Below are 26,865 nucleotides of genomic sequence, written 5' to 3'. Positions count from 1 at the left end.
AGACTGGCTGTGAGTGAATTCCAGCACTGTAGGCCTACGCTGTGTTTATACCCTCAAATTCTGCGTCCTAAAACCTGGGATTTGGCCCAAAGTTTTGTTTACAAAACGATGTGGATTACAACGTGAACCAATCAAAGAGAGACCAGTTCATGTTGTAAACCAATAAACTATGAGGTTGCACATTCACATAACAGTACACATGGCTAGATGCTTAGAGACTTTCTGCTTGCCAACCTATTAAGATTGTTTTAAAACATTTGAAAACAACAATGGCACTACACCCCAAAATATTGCTGTGCTTTGGTTGAGACTGCATGCATATACACAGTCGCTGTTCTTCTGCAGAAAGTAGTTTTCGATTAAACCGTGCATAACAAGGTCTGTGGATGTTTGTGAGTAACTGTAGCATTCTATTCAGAAAGAGACACTGCAGTTGAGTTTTCTGAATGGCTCTTTGAGCACCACAAAATCTTGATCCCATGGAGGTCCATTGTATCAGGGTGACTGAATATATAGAAAACTCAGCGAAACTATCTGGATGGATAGATAGCACTCCAGGTAAGTCGAAACACACTGTAAGCAATTTTAGTACATTTTTGCACCATATTTTGGGCAGTATGTACTGTGAAATTATTTTACTGTTTTTTACTGTGAATGGCAGTGCATACTGGGCAGTCATTTTGTATACATGGCATGGGATCATGGGATACAGTACTATTGGTTGCACTGAGAAGCCGTGCACAGTGAATGTCTCTAAAAACTGATAAATGACAAAAAACAAAAGGTTTTTAAAAAGCTGGCAGGGCAAAAGAAGTATTCTTCAAAGGTCCACATCAGCCATTGGACCAGACAGAAAGTCCAGAAGAAAGCACCGCTCCTTACCTAGCTAGCCTTAGGGAGTTTACCTAGGCTAGCCAGGTAAGCTAAAGTTTCCTGTCAGATAGATCACGTTAGTTAGAACCAGCTAGGACCCTGCTTGCTGTCATCTTTTGTCAGAAAGGTCCTATTGTAAAACATCCAGCAGAGTACCGAATTGTGGTAACTGTTAGTCTGGGATTGACAGTAGCCTTGTACAAGAATTTACATGTATAAAAGGTATTTTTCTAATGTCAGCTATTAGATAGATAGCTAACTTTACACTAGCTAGTGGAATTTTCTAAACCATCACTTCATTAGGTACCCAACTAAACTAAATGGTAACTACATGGAAAATGCTTTATTGTGTTATCGACAAGCTCTGCAGCAACAAAAAAGGTTCCATTGTTTTACTTGGACTCACGTAGCAGACATTTTTTTGTGTTGCTGGCATTATGGCAGTGTGTAATCCTGTAATTCTGCTTGCCAAGGAGTCATAGCTATAAATGTTGATACATGCTCATGATGAGGTGTGTGGAGAAGCAGGGGGGTAGGGGGCATGTCTCTTTATCTGTGGGCAGGGCCATCAAGTGTTAAGATTTTCAAGATGTTTTCACAACATTGCAGTCGTTGAGAAAGTTGCCTACTGCAGCTTTAATTGAGTGGGAGCTTTCTTGATTCTCTAATTTTGTTTACTGTAAGTATGTATGCCTGTTTCTGTGTGGATGTTTGTTCCCCTTTTTGTTTGTGCTTGTGTGTGAGTGCATGTTGCAGTTCATATGTGTCTGTGTCTTGACGTACTTGTCTGTACATATGTGTGCATGATTATATATGTGTTTTGTGCGTGTTTGTGTGTGAGTGCGTGTGTTTGTGTTGGTGTGTGTGCATGTGTGCGTGTGTGTGTGAGTGTTTGTCCCTGTGTGCCTGTGTGTGTGTGTGTGTGTGTTGCAGTTAATCTGTGCCTGTGGCAGGTTTCCCCTCTGAAACGCAGCTGTGAGCAGTGGTATCGCAGCTCCATTGTTGTAGCTCCTGTCAGAGTAGGGAGAGCCTGACGCAGGCCTGCGCTGGCCTGATAAGGCAAAGAGGATTCAACATGGCTGAGGAGAATCAGTGGGACCTGAGAGTGGAGTACAGATGAGTCTTGCGCATGTGCATACACACATATATATTCACATTATATATCTGTATCTGTGTGTACCTTCATAATATCTATTGCAGGCAGACAACCAATGTGAATGTACTTTAGGCCCGATGCTCAAAAAATCAGAATGCAACTTTAGTTATCCAAATTCCTTAGATCCATTCAAACAAGTAACATCAGACCACACATGGTACACTGTGTGTTGTTGGGACCTGTATTCATACAAATTGCATATTTGGTTCATTACAGGCAGTGTGTTTAGGCAATAGACAGTAGACAGATTGATGAGACATTTAAACTAAACTCAACTTTAAACTAAAATGACATATGCTGTCAAATTCTGTAAGCATGTAGCCTAGTCAAAGTCAAAACTATTATTTTTTTTATATATGCTCGTGGGCATAAATGGTCTTTTTTCATTAAACACAGCTAATTGTGCCTTGATCACTTTCAAAAAACACATACAGTTTCTACACTGGAGGTTCTGTAGCTGTGATGTACACAGTAACATGTACACAGTAACATCACAGACCCAAGTTTACTCTATCTGAGTTTATCTAGCACTTAACATTTTGACTGAGTAGCATCACAAAGTAGAATAAAATGTGATTTTAAATATAATTCAGTCTCCAGACTGGATTGTGTAACAGTCTTCCAGTTTCAGGGAACAGTTTCATTGCAAGGAAGCAGTGAGCAAAGTTTCAGAGTGAAAATATGGGACATATCAGTCAGCATATCATTGAACATATTATAACTAACATATATTCTTGAATTTTAAATGTGCAACGAAAATGCTGAAATATTGAAAATATTGTCATAGTTGTGGTGCTGCTTGCAGTGTATGTTGAAACTGAGTTTGTTAAGGAGGTTGCCATATGAGATGAGTACCTGTTGTGACCTCATAAATCTTGGAACGAAAATCCTTTGACAGAATGAACCATGTAAAATTAGCCCAGGTGGATGAGCTGCACAGAAGCATTCAGCAAAACATGCTGGTATTTGACTGTAGTCTTACAATATACCACAAAAAGACAATTTTGCAATTCGCCAGGAATCCCCTATGGTGGTCCTAGACATCAAGTTGTGTGTACGATTCTGTCAAACAAGAACACTGTGTTCCAGGGTCACTGGAGAACTAATTGGGTAACAAAGACCATTCCCAGCACAGGGAGTTTGTCTTTTAGCTGCCACTATGCTTTAGACACTGATAAGGGATTTCACATCTAATGCACAGAGCGGCACAAGTTCAACATTGATATGTTACATCTCAGTGCAAATATTATCTATCCTAATGTAGGTTTACAAAAGACTCATTTGTCTCAAACGCACACTGGTAGTGGACTCCTTGATACGGAACAGAATTCAAATTTGTACACTTGTGTAGTGTTCTTGATTTGCATTGATTCTGTGTGTTGGCGTTATTCTGTATTAACCTTCTTTACATAATACATGAAAGTATTTTAATTCCATTTCATTAAATGCTTTAACTGGACTTTTTGCTTAACGTAATGCTTAACAGAACGCATTCTGTTAATTTTGTTTTAGGTTTGCCAGAAGTTACACAGTTTTACCATGCCAAAGGGGGAAGGCTATGACTGCCAGTAATTAGTCATTTTCTGTGCCTTTATGGATAAAGTATCTTTGTTTGACAGGACTCTAAATGCTTTTTTCATCAGTCTGCACTGGTGCAGATAAGTCCAAAACTAAGGAAACACCAGAGCTATTTATTTTTCACCACAAGTGTTGCTGTTGGAAAGCCTTATGTTGTTATATTTACAAAGTCAGAAATTATTCTGATTCAAAATCATTAGTGTGTCTTGCTGTGTTTAATCTGTAACTTTATACTGACACTGTGGCATAACAAAACAGTTGTCCCGATAGTTCCTTAGAGAAAATCCCTTGCAGATTTGACCTGTCCTTTAATTACCCTTGGAGGTTATGCAATAATGTTCTGTAAACGCTGAGTATTTTGTATTTTGATAGCTATTCACATAAACATCATGAAACATACATAATGGATTCCTTGTGGTTGACAATGCATGTCAGTTGGTCAAATTCATCTTATGGCGTACTGTAAAACAAACCTCAGTAAGAATAGATGAATAGCAATCAAATGAATATGAAATGTGAAAAGCTGATTTGTAACAGCATGCTGAAACTTTCACTTAACATTTTTAAACAATTTTCACATTTTGACAATTCGCCTTACCTATTCAATCGCACAAAATGAAACAGGTCAGTGTTGTGTCATCTCTCATCTCAAAGCAAGCTGCTGCAAAACTAACATACAGAGTAAACACAGTCACTTCCGTTGCATTTCCAGACATTCCTTCTGTATGGCGCAATTATGTACAAACAATCGCATTTCCCTGCTGCACCAGCCCTGATTTCAGCAGCAACTGAAGTTTAAAGTAAGAAGTGTTAGCCTTGAACGGGTGTTGCCTTGCAGATTAATGGCACAGTCCGTGACAGTGAGGGAATTCACAATTTGATCGATTCAAAGGGAAAGCAAATTTGACATAGCTGGGAAAAAAAGAGAGATGGGGACAGGGAGAGAGGCATTCTGTTGCAGTGAAGCAGTAAACTAGCTGTGGCACCGCACAAGGAAGAGAATTTCTCTCCTGAATTATCTCCCACCTCACATTTGCTCTTAGGCAAGCAGTTTAAAAGCCAAGCCATTGAGCCAGTGATCCCATTTGAAATGCAGAAATGATTAGAGGAGCTTGCCTCATTTCATATCGCGGCTTTCTGATTTACGACAGAGCGGCAGCCAAGATCTATCTCTGAAGGGAATTAGGGTGCCGTTTTTGCATATTTCAGTTATTTAGCTTCCCAGCAGCAGATGCTGGCTTGAAAGAAATGGCTGTATGGAGGTGTTTTTTTTTTTCCTCCCATTTGCGCAGGAGAAACAAATGGCGTTCTGAAAAATAAAATGAAATAGGAAAATGTATTTTTAAAAATGAGCTGGTAGTTTTAAATACACAAAGCTCACCCATTTTTGTGTAAAACCAATGAAACAAAACCAGGGTTTTGCATGTCATTATCAGAAATGCTGCTCACAGCCATTGGATGTTGGTGGTGTGATGCGGTGTGTGAAATGTATTGGAAAATGGAATGCGAATTGATAATTGGTACAGCCCGTCGTGTGTCATAAATGTATGCCTGGTTTTAGTTTATTTTTGATACTGAACCAATGCCACTCCCATTTTTGAGCTCATGGATTCTTAAATTCAAATATTTTCAAAAAATAGGAAAAGGGACATGTCAGCATTCAGCCCATGTCCTTTCATTTCATCCATCCATCCTTTCAGATTGTACCAAAACTGTGATATCATGGATGTTTGACAGTTGAAGCCCTCCCAGCATATCAGGGATGGGCTGTTTGCCCAAGGGTAGAACGCCATTCATTGAAGTAATGTTGTCACCCTTGCATTGTTAGGTTGAGCCGACAATGAAACTTGGCTTATCCCAAGAGGGCAGACAGGAGAAGATGGAGTTGATACTGCCCTGTTTGAGATCAGTCCCCCAAAATGTGATCATTGTGACTTATTTAATTATAACAATGATAATTCTTAGTCTTCTGCGTTTAAAAATACAACAGATGCGTTACTTTCCCACAAGGGTACAGCAGCTGGGCTTTTCGAAAGTAAACAGCCACAACGTGCTGTTCTTGTGTCATTAATTTATGGGGAAATGCTGGAAGATAAAGAGTTTTTTACTCTCTCCAGATTAAGAAGGCCTGTCCGGGGATAGGCAGAGAACAGAAAATTGAGCAGAGAGGATAGAGCGCTGGAGATAAAATGTAAGAAATATTCCCCCATATCTAAACAGCTTTGCAGTTCACCCACGTTGACCGATAAGGGTTAAGAGTAGCCAGCGGTCCTAAAACGGCCTGTTATTAGCCGACTATTTATCTGGAGTCCATAGGATAGGTATGTAGCAAGTGTAGCAAGTGTCACGGGCTACTTTCTTCCCTACCTCCTTCAGCCAATCAGAGGATCATGGTATCAAGGAAGGATTAGCAGGGACCGTGGGATTTGTGTGATTGGTTAATTTATCGGCGGGATAGCGGGGTCTTTCATCTATGCCAGAGTTTAATCACCCTGGCCGCAGAGGCTATTACAGGTTTGCTCCTTTCTTGAGTTAGTCCAGCTGTGCCCTCAGCTGCGTATTATCTGGAACAAGCTTTAGATTTGGCTTCTCGCTATTAATAAAAAAAATTAAAACGGATTCACGATGGAGGCTTTTGGTCACACGGGGCCTATGATTAATGGTGCAGTCGTGCCAACGATAGCCGAGGAAAAAAATCGAATGACCATAGAAATCATCCGCATGCTGGCTTTGTGCTGTTCTAAATGCTGCGGATGAACATTTATATAAGATTTAATCACCGAGGCCTGAGTCCCCAAAAAAAAAAAAATCGATGAAGGTTATCTTTTTTTGTTGCGGCAACTTGCGGAGTTATCGATTTTCATTTTACGGCGAATTTGGAACATTGGTTTGTAATCGCTTTCTGCTGGCTTGCACCGTATCTTCTACATGTTAAATGGTGGTGGTGCCCAGAGTAGGGCCCAGGAACAATCTACCTGAAGGGGAATCATTGAGTCTGGGGGAGAGAAAATCTAACAAGAAAAAACCATGCATCAAACATCCTGGAAAAAGAACAAGTATCATTCAAGTCCTGACGCCACCAGGACCAGCTTAATGAGGGAAACAGACATGCAGCCAGTTTTCTCATTGGATTTTGCTCTTCTGTAAATTGGGATGAGGAACTGTGGTCCTCTTCGCTTTAATGGCATCTATGGTATTTGGTATTCACCTATGAAGATTTTATCCAGTGGGGAAAACTTGTGTACACTGGGTCGCATTTCATAGTTATTGACATTTTGTAGTTATTGATTTCACTGGGTTTGGGTGCCTAAAACAGTATCTGCATTGCCTTGTAATTTATTTCTATTTCAGCAAATCTGTCTGAGAGGTTGGGGCCAAATTGTGGTTGTATAGAAGTACAAAAGTTGTGTGATCATAATGGGTTACTGAGATGGGTTACTTTCCCTGAGATGTGGGCCAATCAAGATTTGGCACTTTCATTACCATTTCAAGACATATGAAAATTCAAAGAGATTCACAAATATTCTGAAAAATTGAGGGGAACAGCCCATCCTTCTGTGGACTCTGTCAGGGTGTGATCTGTGGTGTATTTTTTAATAAAATAACTGTCACAGTTGAAAAGAAAAATGCCATTTAGCATTCAGAATAATTTGCCACTGTATGATAAAATGCAACCTGTGTATCCCTCGGAAATGGATACTGACCCTTCAAATTCTTTCCTGTCAGTTTCAGGAAACAGCCGAGATCCTGTCGATATCAGCGCACAATGCACCTAAAGTTCAGGCTAAACCTCGCCCAGCCCCCCTGCCCTGTTTCTCCATTCCTAAAGTCATCCGCATCCTCCTTACAGTTCACGTCCCCCAGATAGGCAGGTCCAGTCTGATCCGGTATCATCTGGAATACCCACAATAATAACCCTACTGTTCAAGACTGAGCTTGGGCGAGCTTGTGGAAACTCAGTAATGCTCTCAGATCAATTCACCACCATTCCCCACAGTACTACTACCACCATGAGACAATCCAGGCCCTCTCAGCAAGTTCACACGACTCGGGCCTTCGGTGTGTAAAATCTAAAACGTCCTCTTTGCGTCCCTGGGTGTGGAACGGTGGAGGGCTTTTGCCTTTGATGGTGTGAATAAAGCCAGTGATTAGCGGTTATCTCTCCCCTTGCAGCGGACCCAGAGAGAGGTGCCGCTGGCTCTGGCGGAGGGCTCCAGGTGGCTGCAGGACCTGACTTGGCTTGGAGCGGAGGACAACAAAAACAACTGCGTGGTGTACAGCAAAGGTAGGCGCCCGCGTCCGCCAGCAGTTCCGCAGGCGAAATGGAGCCCCTCGCTCTGCCAAGGCCTTCCTCGCCGGAACGACGGGGAGATGCATCCAAGGTGGTGTGAGCGCTGGGAGCTGCTCTAGTGTATGTCATCACTAAGGCCTGGTGCAGATGGTATCAAGGCCTCGTACATGGCTTGGTACGTCTCCCTGACTTAACTCTTTCAGTTGCTCTTGAGAATTTGCTTCAAGTCTGTTGCTGTTCTTGAAAAATAGCATTTTCTATCTGAAATATACCTAGATTAATACCTTTACATGGTGCCATGTAGATGATATATCATTTCTCGTGCAATTGTCCTTGGAGCTGCAATAATTGGTAGTTTTGAAGTGTATTGTTTGGTGTTGGGTTACTGTTGAGAAACTACCGATAACCAATGAAATTAGCCAATTAATAATATCACCAAACATTGCAGAGTGAACAGCTCTAACAGCCCTTTGGAGTTGCACAAGCTGGCTGTGTGATGTGGGCTTTACACTAAGTGCTGAAGCTCAGTGGGCTGCAGCTTGGTTCAGACATGATGGGAGATCAGGTTGCTTGTGGAAGTGGTGCTTGTGGTCCTGTATAGGGCACTCTACACTCTGGACCAGAAATGAGTAGGGGTGGTAATACCACTGTCCTGACTCTACATCTGGCCTTATGCAATCCCCTAAACTCCTGGCCCGCTTTAGCTATACTACAAGTGAGAATGAGTTCTCGGTTGATGTTGGTTAAATAAAGGTACATAAATAAGTACATATTACAACAGTATTTTGAAACATAAACATTTGGAGCAGATTGATCTGTCATCGTATCTGTAATGCTGTGACGCTGGCTCAGGTAACTGATTGTGTGGCATTCTGTCCTGAACTGAAGACGATTATAAGCCCGTGTCTGACTGTTAACATGGCTTAGTGAGAATGTGCGGCTTTATCACTCCAAAGCTGTAACTTTTTTAATTAGTCACTCAAGTTTGGCTGGAAATTCACAGGATCTGAAACGTGAGTGAAAGGCGGTCAGTGGTTGAGAGTTATCGCCCTGTAACTAAACCGCAGGTGGAGATAGAGTTTGTTCTCCCTGAGAGGGCTGAGGTATAGAGCCGGGACTTCTTTCTGAGGCTAATCAGTGTGCTGATCTGGGGCCATATCCCTTAACCAGCTCCTTGACTTTGTGCTCTTTATCATGCAATCATTAAAGTTTTGATAAGCTGTTAAGTCAGATTACGCAGTTCTTTTAAAATGTCTAATCTTTTTAACTGGGAGAGAGACTATATTAAGCTGAAAGGGGTGATAATAGGATTTAGCAAACGGTTCTGTTAAGACTATAATTTCTCATCTTCCTTTGTGTCTATTATGTGTAGTTGGTTCAGGGTTTGATTAGAATTACTCTGTTATTATTGTCTCAACTTCTTTCTAATGGTATGTTGGATCATCCACTTCCCCACTGTTCACAAAATTATGCATCTGCATTTCCTGATTAAAGGTTAACTTACCCACTGTTTCATGTTTCATTCTCTGGTGTTCTTCAAATGAAACAGAAACAAATCACTTTTTTGTGGCCTGGTGTGTTTCTCCTTTGAAATCTATAGTACAGTACTTTCAAAACCAACAACTACAAATAAAAATCCACAGTTTAAATGGTAAATGTTTATTTTGAACACAGAAAAGACAAACTGAGGAGCAACTAAATAATAGGTATTTTCAGGTTAATATTTTCCTGTATTAATAATATATTAATGGGACCCTCAGCCATTAAACTCAGTATAATTGCAGATTAAACAGTAAAATACCAGAAAATATCTGGGCGGATATATCAAAAGATAAACAATTAAAGGCCAAATACAATTTTCGAACAGTTGCAAAGTCTCATAAATCTCTTTCAAACTAGCCAATATTTGATACTAAAATCAAGCAGAAATTTGTCATTGTCTCAGTGCTGTAATGTAAAACATTGCTTTGTCCTTGAAAGAATGACACAGAAGATGTCTCATTATTAATAAGGATTACAGAGTGAAATTGTGTGGGATGGTCTTACACTGGAGGTATTTGAATATGCCATTCACACTACATATTTAATGTCTTGTAAATCTTAAGTACAGCAGACCCACTTTGTCAAAGCACTATTAAATCCTGCTACAACCATTAATTAGGACACCATTGTGTCTGAAAGAGGCTAATGAAGGGAAGTATTGAGCTCTTGTGGCATCTTCGCTATCTTATCAAAGTGCCAGTAGTTCGTATGGGATGGTGTATATAGGTACTGTTGGTTTGCATAGCACAGGTCCATAGTGAGTACCATGAACAGAGAAGATGAATTTTGAGTATTGTAAGTGTTTTTATTTTCATTTATTTTATTTTATGTTTATTTGATAGGGACAGATACATTTAAACATAGATTATTGTTTAACAAAATCCAATTAAATGTATCGCAGCATTTATAGCATATGCTAATTTCCAATGCTTGTCCGTAATTTATGGATACATTTTCGCACTAACAGAAACGCATGTACAGTAAGCCTGCATAATAAGTGTTTATGAAGCTAATGATTTGAGAGAAGCTCTCAGTGTGACTGAAGGTGTAATTGCATTTTCTTGGAATAAAATGGCTCTTGTGTTTTCAGGAAGTATATTTATTAGTGCTATGGTGTTTGGCTGAAATTATGAACAGGCATTCAGTATTAATCTGAGCGGAACAATGGCCATGGCAATTAATTGCAATTGTAACAATTACAGTGTATCTAAAAAGCTAATGTTCTGTGTTCAGTCACGTCGGGAAACTGACTGCTCACCTTTATATGTGCCGCCGCACCTAATCTGTTTAATTTATTACTGAACACCAGACCCTGCAAAACAATCCTCACATTCCTTACACTGCTGACTGGTTCTGCTTCATCATTTTCTGCACACATGGTATGGATTCCTCTATGGAACAACAAATCCTTAAAACATTTTTAAAATTTCCTGGGATGATAAATGCCCGTTAACTTAAATATATTATAAGAATGTAAATTAAAGTTTATTTTTGATCAAGTTACGTGATTTTCAAATGAAGTGAAAATGTAAGGGGTTTAGTTATAATGGACATTCATAGTGCGACTGGCCATGCCTGAAGGGTATGACAGTGTTTACTGTATCTCTCCTCAAATAAAATTAACTCAAATCAGTTTTATTTTAATGGGACTTTTTACAGAGAGCTGTCACAAAGACGCTTTACAGAATAACAAAAGGAGAATTGAGCAAAAATCAGCCTCCAAAAAGCAAGTAGTGAGGTAAAAAAGACTCCCTGGTGTGAAGAAAATACACTGACGCTGTAGCGAACAAAACTTCCCCAATGGGAAGAAATCTCGAGAGAAATTCGGCTATTGAGGGGGAGCCCATCCTCTGCTGGCCAGCCCACTGTAGAGTAGAGGTAGAGTGGGTGTAACGGGAATGCTATACAGCATCTATCACAGCAAATAATGCAGTGGGTTCAGATTGCAGTTGAGGTGTTAAACTAGCAGGTAAAGCATAAATTCCAGTTGAAGGGATGTATTAGTATCAGTTTAGAACAAATTCATATTTTGGTCAGAGGGGTACATTTATCCCATTGAACATTGAGCTATTATGGGTCATTCGCTGGCATTTGGATGAACAGATTATATATTATGTCACGGTACGTGATTGGTCTCATGTCTAAATGGTGACACAGCCAAAGCATCTCTTTGTGAGTTTATCTAAAATATAGCAGCACATACCAGGTATAATCCAGTACAATGTGAGAACCACCACAAATGAATGACTTATACGAGTATCTATAGTGAATATGCGCGATCTACAAGGAGGAGCCATGACCCTTTATGAAGACTCTGCAGGTTGTGCGTCCCAGGGGGGGCAGAGACAAACGCTGACCGGGGATTGAACCCAGGGAATCCGCACGGCAGGAGCACTCTATACCATACGGCTGAAAAGCTGCCGTAATGAGACAGAATGCCCCTGAGAACAATCAGCCATCACTCTACGGGGAAGCACGTTACAGTGTACCTCCTCAGCATGAATTAATCGGGGGTGGCAATGCGCTTGTTAAGGGGAGCAGTCGCTCGCTCGCTATAGAAATGCATTACTGCGCAGTATGTGGGCGTCTCCTGCTGGTGTTCTGGGTGTTAAGAGTTCAGGACGCGCCTCGGGGCAGCCGCGCTCAACCTGTGACAGAGCGCGCCCTGCTTTTCGGGCCTACCAACCCCAGTGCGGGTGAAAGAGCAGTCCGCCCACTGGCCAAGATATGGTGGCGATAGAGGGACGAATGCTGAGTTTTCCCGCTGTTGGGATTTGACACTGCTGATTCGATGGACCAACCAGATGGTTTGCTCTATTCCTCCAGATCTCTTGAATTATAACAAAAGCAAAAATGAGTTTCTGGCACAAAACACACTGCCACTGCAATGTACCTCATGACACTCCTTCATGAATGCTTTTTAAGATGGAAATATGGAAATATTTGGAATATTTCACTTTCAATGGTGTGGAGACAAAACGTTCATTGTTACCATGGAGTTGAGTATCTGGGGGTTCTGTAGTGTCTTTGGTTATACCTCCGAGAGGAACCCCCCATTACTTCTCCTGTAGTCCCCCCACTCCTCTTTGATGTGATGCTTGTTTGCCCGCTGCTCCGATGCTATCCCACAGTCCCATCCGTTTTACATCTGCTGCTGCCAGTTTAATCCCTCCCCCCCCTACCCCACCCCACCCCCCACCACCAAATCCCTTTACCTACTGTATCAAATGTTAGCAGAGATTACATCCCACTCCTGTGTGGGCTAGCCGTGTGACTGACTGTGCAGTGGCAGTGTAGTGCTGCAGGTACTGCTCTCTGTTCACACTCACGCGCCGTCTGACACCTCCTCCATCTCCATGTGTCAGCACGGCCTGGCTGTTTAAAATGCCTTTTTGTTTTATTTCTGTTTGCCGGGGTCGGAGGAAGGGTATCAGATATTTTGTGCGCGTTGTCATTATTTATGGTTCCAATGTCTGGTGCGGGAGCAAACATTCGTGAGAAAGTGGAGATCACAATTCATCTTTGTCCATGTGAAGCAGCAGTGCTTATTGTTCCTGAGAACACTGGCATTGAAATTGATGACATTATACACCCGCTTAATATTCAGTCACTGATTCACTGTTTGGAAATCATTTGTACAATGTTTATGTAATTTACTGCAATTTTCATTATTGATTAATAATTTAATTTTATAATACATTTGCAATCACTTAGCATGCTTCAATTATTTTTCTGTTAATGAAGAATCATGACTCACATGCTGGTGATGCATTTCCTCTTGTGAAGTTTACACTTCTGATCTGTAATCATCCACATGAGGCATTTATATAGGTTCTTCTTCCACTGGTGGACATGATCGCTAGCCTCTAAATGCACAGAAATCTATTAAGGGGTTTAAAAAGCCTTGCTTAACTGTTCAGTCACTGGGTCCACTTACAGAGGTGTTGCAACACTGCATGTATCAGTTTTATAAGCAGGAACACCAGCTATCACCTTCTCCATTCGATTTAACTTTAATGATGTGTTTAAGCTGCCATAATTTTTCTGCTAACGAACATTACCATTTTCAAATCAGCTTTCCTTTGCGTATTCCCCCACCCTCCACAACTCATTAATGTTTACATTGGGATTTTGAGCATGGCACTGTGGAGACACTGGAAAGAAGGTCTGGTAGCTACTCTTGTATTTTATTGGGCTGATATAAAACACTGGGAACTTCTCAGCAGATGAGTTATAATGAGCTGAACACTGTGCAGCGTGATTGACAGGTCATATTCTCTGATGACAGATGCAGGTATGAGGGTGTTATATGTGGGTGTTATACAAGAGATCAAGCTCATTTCCACAAAGAAATGCTGCACAGCATTCATTAGCCAGAATTTATATCTTCATCTGACAGTGGCAAAAGATTGCCAGGCCATTATGTGGTGAGATTTGTTTCAACACTTAGCCCACCTACAGGCGTCTGACTAGGGTGCGTGAGGGGGGTGGAGGGAGGGGGGTACACTTGAATTTGATATCAGCGCATGTGAAAGATCTCATGTGTATTCCTTTCACACCTGCTCTGTTCAGATGACTCCTCCTCCTGAAATGCTCCAAACACGCGGTAGATCTGATGGTTGTTACAAAAGTAACAAGTGAGTTGACCAAAAATAAATAAACTGCATTCTGTGAGGGAGGAAAATCCCAGCTGCGCACTGGAGGCCTGTGTTTAAAGCGACTGTGAGAACAGTGAGAGGCGATCAGCGCTCTCTCTCCTGTCAGAGGCCTTCTGGGCTTATCTTGAGTGAGTGTCAAAGCGGGGAATATCAGCGAGTGGAAGGAAATATATAAAACGGGTAAGCTGCTGGATGTTGTCGGGGAGTTACGACGCTTCATAAATCCCGGTTTGATCGGGGTGGACAAGCCCTAAATCCACCACTTCATAACGCGCGCGGCCGTGTTTGGGACCAGATTTCTTATTCCGCTCGGGAGATAGGAGCCCCCGGCTCGCTAAATAAGATTCATCACCTCACCCCCCCCCAGACTCCCCTCCCCCCGCGCCCCCACCTTCACGAGCAAGAAATATTAAAAAGCCTACGGGAGGCTGGCAGCCAATACCGTGTGTAATAATGGAAGGGCAGGGCCTCTGAAAGGTGGAACCCGGGCCAAACAGGAGGCGAACGTTATTCACTAAATAAGAGAGAAGGGAACGGTGCCGGCTTATCAGTACACTTCTCTTATTGGGTGAAAGGTGAGAGGCGCTTTGGCTTGTTGTTGTTTTTTCTTGTTTTTTTTTTTTTAAATACAAAGAGGATGGATGCTTTCTGCTATGGCATCCAAAATGGATGCGCTTTGTCGAGTGGTGGAGGTCATCTTTCATGTGGTGAGTTAGGCAAGAGCGCCTCTTATTTTCTCCAGTCATTGCCCAGCCACGATATCTATCATCTTCGTGGGAGAAGATTTGTTTTCACTGCTGCTCTCTTTTCCTTTTAATTTGACTTTGAGCGTGGTTCAAGAAACGGATAATTTACTTGTATTGTTTAAAATGCCACATGGATTTTGTCAAACTTTTTCTCATATTGCTTGAGCCAACCATATGACAGTGATACCTTTTTGAATGTAGCCATTAGCTGTGTTCACCAATAAGAAGACAGTATGGTACTGGATGGTCGTTCTGACCTGACACTGTTCTTTGTTCATGGGAGGTCCTTTAAGCACAACTGTTAACGGATCTTAATTTTTGAAAATATACAGCAATCTCCTTTTTTGGAAAACACATATGTCATTCACAATCACTATGAAATGATTGGTGCAGATTTCACACCAGGGGACTCACCTCATTATCGTAAAGCAAAACACCAATAAGAGTAGTTTCCCTGTGAGTTACACCATATCATAGCTCACTCAAACGGTTTCTGTTTTACGTGTGTGTGTGTGTGTGCGTGCGCATGTGTGTGTGTGCATGTGCGTGTATTTGTGTGTGTGTGTGCGTGTGTTTGCGTGTGTCTGTCTGTGTGCACGTGTGTGTGTGTCTCTGCAGTTCTCCAACGCAAAACTTTCTGACTCTCTCAGGGCAAATCTTGTGACTGGCGACAGCTGTGTTCAAAATTTTGGAAAGGAAGTGTCTGAGACGAGGAGGAGGAATCTTGATCCGCTGCCCGGGCGAGGAAGACAGCCCTGAGGCAGAGGACGGGCACGCGGCGCGTTAATATCTGTCTGTGGTGCGCGGGGTACGTCTGGCCTGCCTAATCTGAGAGGATGGGTTGGTCGCTGTCGACGCGTTCCCTCCTTTGCACCCCATGAACGAGGGCTTTGCAGACAATGGCGCTGGAAACGCCCAGGTTCAGCTCGCAGAGGTTCAGAGACGGGCCCACATTCCTGTGAAAGAGGGAGGGCCCTCCAGGCAGCGTGCACGGCTTCTCCGCCTTCTCCCTGTCGATAGGGACAACTGGACACAGCACCGAGCTACATCCTCCCCGCTTCTTTTTAAAACATGTATTTGCCCCCTCTTTTCTTTTTCTTCAAAATTTGAAACATGTCTCAAGTTGCTATGCTATGCCACCCGCACTCAAATGCTAGCACACTCCTCTGATGCACTTATGTAGGAGCTGGTGATTGTTCTACACGCTGTAGTCTAAGCAGCACTACAGGAGAGAGCTAGCACCAGTCCAGACAGCAGCCTGTCTTTCACTGAGTGTCATTACTGTGATCCTTCCTGTGCTCACACCAAAACAAACAGAAACTACAAGTATTTTAGTGTGTAAGATCATAACAATGATTGATTGTAACAATTTTAACTCAATCATCTGTTAAGTTAAGGCGAAATGTTTGAAGATTGGATTGTGGTGAATTTAGCCCTTATGATGTGATGACCTCAGTTACAGAACACTATTAACTTCCACACATTTCCTGGTCCCTTCGTAGACAAGTTGTGAGTAGAATTAGCATGGTTTGTTGTGCATAATTTAGTATAACATGATATATTACTTTAAGGCAGTGCTTTTGCTAAAAACATTTGATGGGACTCAATGAGCTGAATGACCTGTTAATGTCACCCAACATTCTCACATTCCTGTGAAGTTTCGCATATTCTTTATCTGGCTGGCCATGGAAATTCCCCTAAGACAGCCATCTTTGCTTAACCTCCACTGATTAACACCAGACCCCATCTTGTTTGCGTGCTGCTGACGTGATGGGAAACGTTTACCCTCGACGGTCAAAGTGTCGTTGCTTACAAGCAGTAGGAGTGTGGCTGTTTTTAAAGCGCTGGGTTTCTCTTCTGCAGCACAGAAAATTAATCGCAGAAGTTAGGCTCCTTTGTTCACCCTTTTGCATCAGCGAGAGGCTAATGCCCCGAGGACGCCGGGGAAATTTCTCAGACGGAGGCTCCGAGGCCGGACCGGCATTTGTCATCACGCTCGAAGAGCTTCTCCTTAATACCCTTAATGCGAAATTCTGAGGGGAGCGCTTTAATTGAGTTTTACACAACCCGGCTGGGAGTATCGTTGGAAGGGTTGGCGGTGTTAAGGTTTTTAATCTGCCTCTCCCGAGAGGCGTGTTGACGAAGCAGCGCTTTCTTCTTTGTTAAGAAGAAGAAATATTTATTTTTTTTAAAAGCGAAGACTTTAGAGAGGGTACGGCCGTGGATAAAAATCGTTTTTTTTTTTCGTCCTCGGAGGGATCGGAAACTTGGGCGCAGAACTCGTGGACACATGAAAGAGACGAACTTCATTAAAATTAGAGACGAAACCGTGCGGTCGAGGGGGCAGGCAGACATGCAGGCAAAACAGGCAGGCCGTATGGAGAGGGAAGGACTGAGGCAGACAAAAACCGTATTCACACAGGACATGTTCCTCAGGGATCCCCAAGGCTTTTACTGTCTTTTTATTCACCTTGGCAAGTCTGGTTTGTGCTACTGTAAATCCTCCAGTGGGTACAGCTGCCTGATTGCCATACCTGTTCTGCTGCTGTTTTGCGTGGCACCTAGGGGAAACTTGGCATGGGCCTATTGATTTGTGAGAGTTTGCTGCATAATGTATTATTTTCAAATTGCTCACTTGCTTTAAGACTGCTCCAGGAAAGAAAACTGAATCCCAATCTATTAAAAGTACTGCAAAAAAATTACAGTGAATGTAAAATAAAGAAAGTTTTGTTAAATTGAGTATTAATACACATTGTATTCTTGGCAGCTTGAAGCCCCTGTCCCGCCCGTCACTCAAGTGTCACATAAAGAATGCTGTGGAAACTTGGCAGGATAAATCTGTGTTTTAGAATCTCATTTTTAGTGTGTCTACCTGATGTGGGAGAGAAACAAAATTTGAAATCCAGAACAGGTGAATTTATAAACAATACACGGTTGGTTCTCTTTACTAAAGACAAAGACAAATGTAATTTTCCACTAAATTCAAAGGTGTTCATTCTCTCCCAAAGCATTGCGGTTCTGTCTCAATAGCTCTTAAAATGATTTTATAGTTAAAATGTTAAATAAGTTAAATGAGGGATTTTCTGTAAGAATGGATGAATGATATGATCCTTTCTGTCACTCACATTCGGAAAATTCAGAAACTCTATTACGTAACTAACAAATCACTAACTAACAACACTAGTAATAAATACATATGGCTGAAATTAAATAAAATGAAATACTTGGTTTGGTTCAGTTTAACAACGTGACTGCGCTGTCTGACCATCTAATTTGGTATTGGCGCCCGTAATGATGTGCATCAGCACTGTAAGTCCTGTGTCAATGCGATAGTTCCCTGGCCCATTGTGTGTCCTCAGAATGGAGATGAAAGGGACAGAGTGGGTGGAGGGGCTCTGCTCTTAGAGAGACGGGGGGGCAGGGGGAGAGGTAGATAAAGAGGATGCTGTTTTAGGAGCATTCAGCATTGACCTACTATTACATATAGTCATTCATTTCATTCATAATTGGTTGTGGGAATATAATGTGTCGTGTATATTTTTGACAGTGGGAAACTTAAAGAGATGCAAAATGTAAGAAAATTAAAATGTGTGTGTGTGTCTGCTTGCATGCGTGCGCGTGTGTGTGTGTGTGTGTGTGTGTCTCAAAGAGAGAATAGTTATGGCTTAAAGTAGTACTAAAAGACTGGTCTGTGTTCACTCATGAAGTTGCTACAGTGTGGGGGGGAGTTGTGGACAGTGGGCTTTTTGCTGTTGGAAATTAATGGTACATTTTTGTGAGTGGTGGTTACAGGCAGAAAATTTGATGGTGGGGAAAAATTGCTGAAGTAGGAAATGGAGCAAAAAGAGAGAAATTGGGCTATTTGGGCAGAAGAAAGCTGAAATTTCTGAGAACATAAAAGGGAATGCAAGTCATGTTTCTGTATCACGTCTTGTATGTAAATTCACATCACTGGAGTTTTGTGCTCTGAAAGCAAGCCGTACCAATTTTTATTTCCTGGAAGTGATATGAGGCACCATGCCAGGTTCACCAGGGCCCTTCCCTTTCCTCTCACTGTGATCTCCAACAGGAGACACAGTGCCCGTTAATGACTGTAGGAGATAAATGTATTACTTTGGTTCTCCATTCATTATAAGTTTTTGGCTTTATGGGAAAATAATGTTTCTTCAACATTATATGGTATGTATTGTATTTATTTGTTATTTGCTATATTATATAAGTCACCCTGAATAACTATCTGCTAAACAAAATGATAAAAAAAATGAATAAGGGGATAAAAAACATGAAACAACATGAACTTTATACTATAGCTGTTCATACAGTTTTTTGCAGATCTGGTTGGGTGTACAGCTAATTGGAGCCCAGACTGGATGGCCCTGCTTGCAGAAATCATTCTGATTAGTGTAGCATGACCGGGTCATCTGCTGAGTTTGGCCGTTTTTCAGCGGGGTGAAACCGGGACACGAGGGAGTCTCGCTCCTGCATCCGTCCTTCCGCTCTGCTTCGGCTGTGCGATATCCCAGCTAACGATCACAGCGCCACCAGTGCTAACGTTACAGTGTAGCTCAGTGGTTCCTCAGCCCTGTTCATGGAGATCTGCCGTCCTGCAGGTTTTCATGTCAACCCTAGTTTGGCACACCTGGTTCTACTAATTAGCTGCTCGATGAGATCTCAAGCTGTTGAATGAGGTGTGCTTTGTTATGGTCAGAGTGAAAACCTACTGGACTGTACACTTTCAGGAACAGGGTTGGGACAACTGATGCAGCTCTTGATACATGGCACCTGAGCAAATGTCGTGCAGTGCTTTACAATGCACTCTGCTTGTAAATACTTTTTCCACTGTAAAGTGAAAAATCTACTTGTGGCTTATGACTAATGTGAAATACAGTGATTGAAATACAGTGGCAAATGAGTCATTTTGGATGAAAATTTATTCTTGCCATTATTTAGAGATGATAAAGGCGTTTTGAAGACCAACTAGATTGTTTGTAGTTTGCACGAGTGATTGGCAAATTATTTGGTAAGCACCGCAGTCAGAGATGAACCCCCTCTGATCACAAGCTGTGGAGCATGTCCAGTTCACCTGACCCCCGTCTTTTGGCGCTCACATCAGCGCAGATCCGATTGGTGGAGGCGTGCCACCCGCGGTCTTTGATCCTTCCCCCTTCTGGACCCTCGGCGGTGCCGCACAGCAGGGCTGGCACGGCCTCGGCCATCCGGCCGGGTTTGTTTCGGTTTCTGCCTGTTTTATTTCCCCTCAATATTTTTCATCGTGTTCAGGCTTAAAATTCAGCTTTTTTCCCATAGACTCCCATTTACGCCTGCAGATACAGGACATTTACATGATGGGGGTGTGGTTTTCGGTATCAACCATGCATGAGGCATATTTCAGGCATGGACATTTGTAATAATCAAAATTATGTTAAAGTTGGGGGGTGCTGGGTTAAAATTTGGAGTGTCCCAGAAAAATTGTTCAAGCTCAGAATAGGTGTGATTTGGCCATGTGTAAATTTTGCAGACATAGGTCTTTATTCAGTCGACATTCGTTTTTCATTTTGATTTACAAACTTTTTTGTTTTATTCTTCGCATCCACAGTTTGTCAAGTTGCGTCAGACCAAAGATAAATCACGAAACTGTGTGAAGGAAAAAACTATCTGGGGGGATATTTGATAAAAGCTAACTAAGAGGATAGTTCATAAAAACTAACCAGAGGTATATTTGCTAAGACCTCATGATGATCTGTGTGTCAGATATCAGATATGAGCCTTATTTTTCAGCTTTAACAATATCGTTTGTTAGGAACGGCATGTATGAGATCCTTGTCGCTTTAATTCATGTTAAGCTCAAGAAAGATGGAATTATATTGTTTAAGAAACAGTGAGCCAGTGGTGCTTTCTTTTAATGAGGCAGACATTGTGTCCAAATCTGATTTTTTATTTTTTTAAATGGCAAACATGGAGATAGAATTTGAGAGAAAGAATTTGGAAGGACATTATACAAGATATATTGGATTGCAGATAAATTCTGTGGCACATTTTGCATTGGCTTTTATTTGCATTTGATGCTGTGAAAGTGTAGTCTCTTATCAATTACCAGCAATGCCTACAAGCCAAAATATATAATTCAGGTTTGCAAATTACGATTTTAATATCAAGTGGGATCTATAAACAATGAGTTCACCGCATTTGAACAACAGGATGTTATGATGCGCGAACACTGAATCATGCCCAGGCCTTTATTCCTTGATAGAACACACAACTGTCATGCTGTGAAAAAATAGCAAGGGAGTCATTTCAAACACGTGCGCACACACACAAATACATACACAATAATTCATTGTTTAACTTTAACTCCCCTCCAAAAAAAAAAAAAAAAAACCCCAGCTCATCCTCTTGCTCAGGGGTATTTGTGAATTATTTTTGTGCGTGCTTGGAAACCATTAAAATTCAGTTTACCTTTCTTTAGCCGCGCGGAAAATAGCAGGAGGGCTGTTGAGGAAGGAGTGCCGGAATTCACCGAGGCAAACAGCAGCAGCCATTTCAAAGCCTCCCGGGTAGCATATGGAGCCCTCCAAGTTTTATCTGCAGCTTCCCAACTGCTGCTGTGCGGAGTACTGAGCTAACCGTGGCCCCTGAGAGCTCATTAGAAGCCCTTGTGTATAAGCCTTGCTTGGGTGTTGCCGGGAGCAGCCGAATGCGAGAGGCGATATCGGAGCCGCTCGAGAGATAATAAACACGGTTTGCACGGAATGTCATCATTTGGCATCGTTGCTTCGGCGAGGCCCATATGGGGCACATCATTACGGAACCTTCTGGAAGAAAAGCAGAGGAAACGCTATCAGACGGATGTCAAAATACCGCTAGTTGGGATAGTTAAATTGTTCATTAATGATTTATCTGTTTTAATTGTCGTACACTTCCCCCCGCAGTGTTATGCACGGCTTGTAGGGAGTAAGAGGGGCACCGCCTCGCGTGCGTGGTCTGCAGAAGGAGGGCACAGGCCTCGGCCGCTGTGCCCGTGTCACGGGCGCAGGTGGCACAGAGGTGAGGCGAAAGGCACAACCGGTCATTACAGATGTGGTGGAAAGGAACAGGGGGAAAACACATTATTCCCAGGTACCCCCATCAGCCTGACTCTCTCACTCTCCTGATTCTGCCGGGATAAGAGCGCATTCCGGACGTTTGCCGGGGCGGCGCGCGGCACACACACCCAGGCGCGCGGTAATTAGGAGGGTGCGCGGCATTATTCACACCCGCTAGGCTGTAACCGCGGTTTCGCAGCGATGCCTTTGGGTTAACGAGCGCGTCTAATCCGCCGCGCGTTCGGGAGCGACGAGCGGAGCGGAGGCGAAGTGTATTTGTCACGCGTTACGCACACAGACAATCGCGCCGAGCTGACGCGGTCAGAGCTGCGTGCCGCTCCGCACAATGGAAGGAGGCGAATCGCAGCTTTTTATGAAATAAATAAAAAACAGAGGGAAAGGCACACGCTTAAACTGTACTGTAAATTCTGATGAACTTTTCAGAAGTGGTGAAATAAATAACCTCTTGAAAGCACGGCGTTTCCGGTGATACAGAAGGGCTTTTAGAAGCGTGATACTCGAAGGTGACAGCTTGGAGGAGATAGTCGGTTGGCGTTGAGAGGGAGGGATAAGAGGATATGACATTTTGTCTTCAGGGTTACAGTATCAGAGTCAGAGCACAGCCTTCCATTACTGGATCTATATTTCTCCATTTTACTCCATCTCTGGCCTGTCATTTTGTTCTTTTTTCCCCCCAGGTGCTCTTAAAAAAATACCACAACAGGGCAGCCCATGTGGTGTATTCATTTTCATTTGTTTCTAGACCACTTATAATAAAATTCTTCTTTATTATAGAAGAACTTTATTATAATAAGAATTTATTATGTATATACTAACTTGTTGCAGTCATATAACATCTGATTGGAGCTTTAAAATGACCATATATTCTAAACTCAGTAAACATTTAAAATTACTCTCAAGGGCAATGTTTGGTTGAGAATAACAAGCACATATAAAGTCTGTGGTCTTTAGGTGACTGATAGATTCATTGCTTGGTACACCTAATGAAATTCTCAACCTCAGTTTATTTTCATTTGGAGGGAACATCCCTGGGTGTGCTTTAAGGACTCTTTCGCAACCTGGAAATGATGGGGTGGCAGACAATGCACTTTTCCAAGAGCTGGTGTGTTAATTCCCTTTTATTTTGGTTATATAGACATTCACTTATCATCTAAATGCCATGCCCTTTGTGATGGGCTTTATGTGAAAATAGGAACACATTGGGACCTTGTTTCACTTTTTTCAAAAACCCGAATCTCAACAGTAATTCCAAACAATATCTCATTATACTGAGTTCCAGTAGCTGATGCTCCAAACATTATTTACTGTAATTAGTAGGGTGTTTAAGTTTCAGTTTGCTGTAGGTTTTTAAACCGTTCATTAGGGTGCACTTGATGGTATGAGAATCCACGTTTTTGTCTTGTGACAGTGTATCAGAGGTTTTCAGTGACATCACGGTAATGACATGATGACAGGGGTACGGTTGTTAAGGTGACGTGGTGAGAACGGAGGCCGCGGGGCAGGGTTTTAGGGCCTAGTGTTAACACGGCTCTTGTTCCTGCTGCAGAGGAAATTCCAGGGAGAACGAGGGCATACAAAAGCACTCAAATTCCTGAAGAAAAAATGTTTTCCTGTTTTCAACACTTTCATTCAACTTCTGAAGTTGGAGTTAATCCATTCAAAACAGAAATCAGCATTTTACAATTAAAAAAGAAGGGGGTGTGTGGGGGGGGGGGGGTGAACTTGCCTGGATGCAGCATATTCATATTCCTATGCGAGGCATTATCACTTAAAAGGCTTACTAATTACAACGACGAGACAAAAACTCCTTGGATTCAGTCCAGACCCGCCAAATGATAAAATATGCCTGCGCTCCCTTCCTTCTTAATCTCTGCCGAGCACCTTGGCACCTTGTCTCCAAAACACATGCCAATGAATGTGAAAATGCCATTTGCAGATGCAGGTGTGACATTTGATAAGAAACTTCTGGATTAAATATGCTCTGCTAATGAGGAACCCGGCTCAGGGCAGGACTGTCGGCCGGATTGCGAGTGAGCAGATAACATTCCACATACGAACATTCCAAATCCATTAATAAACAGCCAAAAGTCCCCATCGTGAGTAAAGGCTGGGTCCTTCAGTTAAGTGAGAGATGTTGCTTCTTATTAAGAGAAAGAAGTCGGGGTGTGGGGGAGGTTGGAGGTGTCTTCTCAAGTTTACCTTGTTTGGTGTTTGTTGCGCTGAGCGTCAGAACAAACAGCTTCCGATTGTTTGTTTCTCTGGGAAATGAAAATGGTGTTGGGTGGACGTTATCTCCGTAGCCACTGAAAAAGTCTGTACCTCCCTGGCCTAAACCTTCATTAACACTAGATTTAGCCTGCATTCTGCTCAGTGTAGTTCAAGGAGCCCATTAATAACACACTACTAGACTTTGCTTCAGTTGCATTTTTATACATTAGTTAGTGTGTGAATGCCACTTCACAATCTTTTTAATGCAGACAATCCAGAGAATTCCTGTGTGCATGATACAGACGAAGTAACGAGTGCATATGCACAGACTGAATCAGAGGATGAAGTGAGTGTGAGGAAGGGCACACTCACTGCTAGTGCAGCATTCTAGAATGTCTGGAATGTCAGTCTAAACCAGCTTAGTTCAAGCAGCCCGATCAAGTGGCACAGACTTGATTATTTGGGCCAGTGACTGTTGGGAAATGTTTAATATTTAAACCAGTATTAGAAAAGTGAAAGGGTATTTTTCCTCTGTTTTGGATAGACACAGCTGACTGGTGTGCATTATTTACCATTAACTTTTGCTTATTGCTTTTTAAAGGACTTATAAATGTATTTATACTCCGGAGTTATTAAAATCATATTCAATATACAATTAAAATCCCTAGAGGCAGGACCTAGCCATTGTGATGCTGCGAAAATCTATATTCTGCATAATTATCTCCAAAACAAAAACACAGATAATTTTGTTTTAGCATGTGCAAATTAAGGTTGCAGATGTCAACATCCTGTTGAAATTGTCTTTATGATGTTAATTAGCTTTTAGCATAATTTCCAGCCCTCATCATTGACCATGAGAAGTTCAGAGACCTGCTATTAAATGGGAGTTGATGTCTTGGCATCATTTCAAGGGCATTTAACAGGAGGGTGTGATAAGGAGCAAGTGATGCAGCCAACAGCTGTAAGATGGAGAAATTAAAAGGACAATTGACACGGAAAGAGAAATTAATCATTCCTCAGAACCTCAGCTGTTAAAGGCATGTAAAGCATTCCCTTTATAGGTGAAAAGGCAAGCAATCTGAAATAAACAGCATATCTGCAGTTTACCTCATGCACCGCGAAAGTCTCAATGTTAAATCAACTCAACAGTTTGTATGAATCCAACTGGGACCTTATGTACAAGATTACACCTAAATGTACTCTATCAACGTATACTTGTGTGGCTGCATGGTACAGTATGGTGAAGCTAACATATTCCCCCTTTATTCTGTCTCACTGTGCCTTTAGGTGTGTTTTAGGGTATAAAGCTAAATTTAAGTACAATTTAAATATATGAAAATAAAAATGTTTTATAAATATAACATACTGTACATGCTTTGGTGAGCTCTGATTTATTTTCATGGAACTAAAATCAACTGGGAACGCTGTGGTGCTTGTAGCGAGGGCAGAACCTCACCCACAGCCCATTTGATGTGATATAATGTTGCTTTATATGTGGGAGGCAAGTGCTCAGCGGTCAAACTGCATTCTGCAAGACGTAGAACTAATCCTAAAGGACAGCCCGGTTTCTTAAGTATTTTAATGCCTAATCCTTTGGCAAACAAAAGTATTGAAAAGTAAACTGCGTATGCTTTGGAGAGAACTGGCTACTTTGGAGTTTTAGAGGAGCAGTTCTGTAGCTGGATCGATTAGCTACTGCTGTCCTGACCCCTTGTGATACATGTCCTTTATCTATGGGTCACCACCCAGTCTAACTGCATGTTAAGAGCTTGGAATTATAGGGTTCTATCTGCAGAAAGTATAGTTTTGAGATATCAAGCTTTAGAGTCGTGAAAGCCTATATCGTAGCATCATATTGTATTGCACCTAATGTCAGTTTTAAAAAGTCATCCGTGTGTTTTGATATGCTGCATGGGAGAAAAGAAACAAAAAAGGGAATTCTCATGTTGATAACTCATTGTCGAAAATGTCAGGAGCCTATAAAATTAATCTTTTGATGTCTCTAAGCATATATTTTACTCCAAATTCTAACTACTCTCGGTAGAATTAAGCAGCAATCACTACATCTCTCATGAGACAGAATAACTCAATTAAATTAAGTTTTTTCTTTACTGTATCTATGTTTGTCATGAAGAGTTTAATACTGTTGACTTTTTCACTCTGGTCCTATCAAGATTATGTTCCAGAAAATGCAAAATTCAAATCTCCTTTCTTGTGTTACTGCAGGAGCTCAAAGATTGATCTTAACTGACTTACTTTTCTCAGTGTGTCTCAGACACTGCGCATGCTTTGAAATAAGTCTTGTTTATTAATTAGGACACACACAATGTGATAAGTTCAGTCTTCCCCATTCATGATGCGGACTTCCCGTCGAAATGAAAGCATGAGCACACAGCTGATAAGAATTTAATTAAATGTAGATTAAAACCAAACAGGAAAACACACTCGGTGATAATTTGTAGCACATCCTCGGGTCCTGGTCTTCCCCTCCTTATTTTGATTTGTTATTCAATGAGCTGCTCGTTTTCAGAATGCCAGTACCTCACATGATGCTGTGTGTGTGTGGCGTGTGTGTGTGCCTGTGTGTGTGTGTGTGTGTGTGTGTGTGTGTGCGTGTGCGTATGCATGCGTGCGTGCGTGTGCATGCATGCGTATTTTGTGTCTGTATGAATATGCATAAGGGGAGTGGCGTTCTGTTGAGTTGCTGAGT

General features: G+C 41.9%; 1 protein-coding gene across 2 annotated transcripts in view; it reads left to right on the top strand.

Annotated features, from left to right (window-relative positions):
* The window catches only part of LOC135261518 (zinc finger protein ZFPM2-like), an 84,975-nt gene that overhangs the window by 44,462 nt on the left and 13,648 nt on the right, over positions 1–26,865 (top strand). For both annotated transcript variants that reach the window (XM_064347882.1, XM_064347881.1), the window contains one exon: positions 7,781–7,892. In XM_064347882.1, coding sequence (XP_064203952.1) covers positions 7,781–7,892 — 112 coding nt within the window. The remainder of the gene's footprint in view (positions 1–7,780; positions 7,893–26,865) is intronic.

This window comes from Anguilla rostrata, chromosome 8 (assembly GCF_018555375.3).
Source record: "Anguilla rostrata isolate EN2019 chromosome 8, ASM1855537v3, whole genome shotgun sequence".
Lineage (NCBI taxonomy): Eukaryota > Metazoa > Chordata > Actinopteri > Anguilliformes > Anguillidae > Anguilla > Anguilla rostrata.
The sequence above is the reverse complement of the archived record's forward strand: the minus strand, read 5'-3'. Positions and strand labels throughout refer to the sequence as shown.